Source organism: Austrofundulus limnaeus, unplaced genomic scaffold (genome assembly GCF_001266775.1).
Source record: "Austrofundulus limnaeus strain Quisiro unplaced genomic scaffold, Austrofundulus_limnaeus-1.0 Scaffold2663, whole genome shotgun sequence".
Taxonomy (NCBI): domain Eukaryota; kingdom Metazoa; phylum Chordata; class Actinopteri; order Cyprinodontiformes; family Rivulidae; genus Austrofundulus; species Austrofundulus limnaeus.
This window is the reverse complement of record NW_013955065.1, coordinates 4,881-6,101: the sequence shown is the minus strand read 5'-3', so window position 1 is coordinate 6,101 and position 1,221 is coordinate 4,881. Positions and strand designations below refer to the sequence as shown.

Below are 1,221 nucleotides of genomic sequence, written 5' to 3'. Positions count from 1 at the left end.
AGCTGGGGAATATTTATTAGATGAACATTTAGTTTATGAATCATTTACAGAAACAGAACWTGATGAGTGGTGAAATGGAATAAAGAATTCATAACTTCCTGTTGTTTAGCTGTCAGTGTGATGGTGGGGAACAGGACAGGTGGGATTTAAGCCCCCCGTCTCTATGTGTAGTTTCTGCTGTCACAGAACTCTGTAGAGGTGGATCTGTCTGAGGGCTTCAGGGTCTGTATCTCTGCCCAGATAAACATTATAGTCCACAGGGAGCTCCTCCACCCAGCCAGGCTCCAGCGCCACCTGATGGCCACATGAAGAAATGTTAGTTTCTTTCTGCTGCAGCTGATTTTCGTCCGATTGTTTAGCTGTGAAACAGCTGCTGGTAGTTTTCAGATGGTTTACCTGCAGAGCATTCAGACTCTCCTGCAGACTGGGAACAGTAACCAGCAGAGATCCTGTCTTCCTGAAGGTCTGCATGATGAACCTCCACGCACTACACACAAGCACACACATCTCTTAGGGCTCTGCAGCAATGAATTCTGGGAATGTTTCAGTATCTTCGTTACCTGACTTGTTTGCTAGACTCCAGAAAATATTCAAAGACGTTGTTCATGATCAGAACATCAGTGCTCTGCAGCAGAACCTSTTGTGTGCACACATCAGCGTGGACAACCTGCACAGGGTACACAGCTTGAAATAAAAGAGTGGAAGAAAAGGTTGTGTTGATAAAGAAGGTCTGACACAAACCTGAACTCTGTCACACAATTTATATTTGTGCACAATGTCATTCTGGAGCCTGACGAAGTCCTCGTTCACTTCAAGGCCAAACAGACGAGATGCTGAGCTGTACACGTACCCCTGAATGCATCACACACACACACACACACACATAGGGTTTTACTATCTTTGTGTGGACTGCCATTGATTTCCATTAATTTCTATAACCTAATCTTAACTCCTTACCCTAACCTTAAGCCAAAAAAACTTTTGTATCTACATAATGTAACTGTGAGTATTATAGAATACATAATGTAACTATGAGTATTATAGAATACATAATGTAACTGTGAGTATTATAGAATACATAATGTAACTATGAGTATTATAGAATACATAATGTAACTGTGAGTATTACAGAATGTAATAATGTTACATAATGTAACTGTGAGTATTACAGAATGTAATAATGTTACATAATGTAACTGTGAGTATTACAGAATGTAATAA

At 40.2% G+C, this 1,221-nt stretch overlaps 1 protein-coding gene across 1 annotated transcript; it reads right to left on the bottom strand.

Moving 5' to 3' along the window:
* Positions 1-104: 104 nt before the first annotated feature.
* Positions 105-852, bottom strand: zgc:109986 (uncharacterized; the record flags this gene model as incomplete). The annotated part of the gene is given in 4 exon segments (XM_014000053.1): positions 105-294; positions 397-487; positions 561-667; positions 742-852. Coding segments are annotated over 4 exon segments (423 nt in total), but the record flags the coding sequence as incomplete, so codon positions are not given.
* Between the last annotated feature and the right edge of the window lie 369 nt (positions 853-1,221).